Source organism: Rhagoletis zephyria, unplaced genomic scaffold, assembly GCF_001687245.7.
Source record: "Rhagoletis zephyria isolate East Lansing unplaced genomic scaffold, Rhagoletis_zephyria_1.1 Rzeph_scaffold_00315, whole genome shotgun sequence".
NCBI classification, from domain to species: Eukaryota; Metazoa; Arthropoda; class Insecta; order Diptera; family Tephritidae; genus Rhagoletis; species Rhagoletis zephyria.
Window position 1 is genome coordinate 313,251 of NW_016157399.1, and position 1,517 is coordinate 314,767.

Here is a 1,517-nt window from a genome sequence, read left to right on the forward strand (position 1 = left end):
AATTTCAGAAATGCTTGAAACTTCAATATTTCGAAATTGAAGGACGCTAATTTACTCAAAATTGATACACCCCGGCTTACCATCTAGCGGAAGGTTTCGGAAAGGTGAAAAAACATATATTTAATACTTGCGCCGGGTATTTAATGTTCGGCTCCACCCGAACTTAGACTTTCTTACTTGTTATTTCTGCTTTTAATCGGCACAATAACAATAAATTAAAATGCTCATAGTGTGAAAAATTGATTTTTAAGCGCAAAATAAAAACTATAATTGACGGGAAGCTAACCGGCTACAATATCGCTGTATGAGAATTTGTGGGGAATTATTTTGTACATCTGCTTAGATTGTAGTAATGCTATGGAATTACAAATAATTATCTATTTATATAAATTATTTTAAATTTACTAATATTATGTTCAAGGCATTTTATCTTAGGAGCATGTGGTAAAATACCTTAACTTTGAATTTTAGAACAAAATTTCTGTATAAATCTTGTTGATGGTCTATGTAGTGCAGACACAGTGCCATATAAGAAGAACAAGTTTAGCCTGAAATTTTGTATATCTGTATCGTATGTAAATATAGAAAGAGATGTAAGAGAAATATTTTCATAAATTTAAATACTTTATGTCTTTTAGCTACATTTCGAATGCGCCGAAGTTGAGGTTCCTGTCACGTGATGTTTTCGCTGGCATTTCAGAAACTATCAAAACAATGTAAGTATACGAATGAATATCTGAATTGATATGATAACCATAAAATAATGTTCTCGACATGGAGTCGAGATTAAAAAAAACACGTGTTTAAGGTCTAATCAGGCTAAAATTCATAATTTGTATTGATAAAATTTTTATTTAGAAAATCTTTTAGTAGGCTAATCTAGCTCAAATTAATAAAGGGTATTAATAAGAAACACGAGCTGGAAAATGAAAAAGCAAAATGAAGCACCGGATGAGCCCCCGCCGACGTGCTTTAGGAAACTGAAGAGGGAAACAAGACGTATTTATTTATTTATTTATTTATTTATTATTAATTTAGCCAAATGAACAAAAACCCTTACTGACTATAGGACAAAATTACCTAGTTGGTATTTAAAAATAATGAAATAATAGGCTACGCACAGTTCTAAAAGGCTGGGAGATTACCAAATCAGGAACCTCATTTAGCCCAGGTAGAGCTCTATGCAAAGGAGCAAATTTGGTATAGTTGTATTTTGGAATTCTTAAATAAAATATTGAGACCCGACGTAAATTGCGAATAGAAACATTGAAAGGCAATATTTGCAAAAGGTTAGGACAGTTAACTGAATTATTTAGAAGGTTAACTATAAAATTACATGCAGGAAAAGCAAACCTACTATGCAGAGGCTTTAAGTTTAATAGCTGACAAAGCGATCCGTAAGATGGTAAAGGTTTACTAAAGTTCAAGGAACACTCCGTTCGATTTTATGGACATTTTTTGAATACGTTCTATGCGTCTAATATGCGTATAGTGACCATAATAATGACAGCCAAATA

At 31.8% G+C, this 1,517-nt stretch overlaps 1 protein-coding gene across 1 annotated transcript in view; it reads left to right on the forward strand.

The window, feature by feature from the left end:
* LOC108358934 (uncharacterized) overlaps positions 1–720 on the forward strand; it is a 267,395-nt gene extending 266,675 nt beyond the window's left edge. Inside the window, exon 5 of the mRNA XM_017610464.1 lies at positions 639–720. Within this exon, the coding sequence (XP_017465953.1) occupies positions 639–720 (82 nt within the window). The remainder of the gene's footprint in view (positions 1–638) is intronic.
* The last annotated feature ends 797 nt before the right edge of the window (positions 721–1,517 follow it).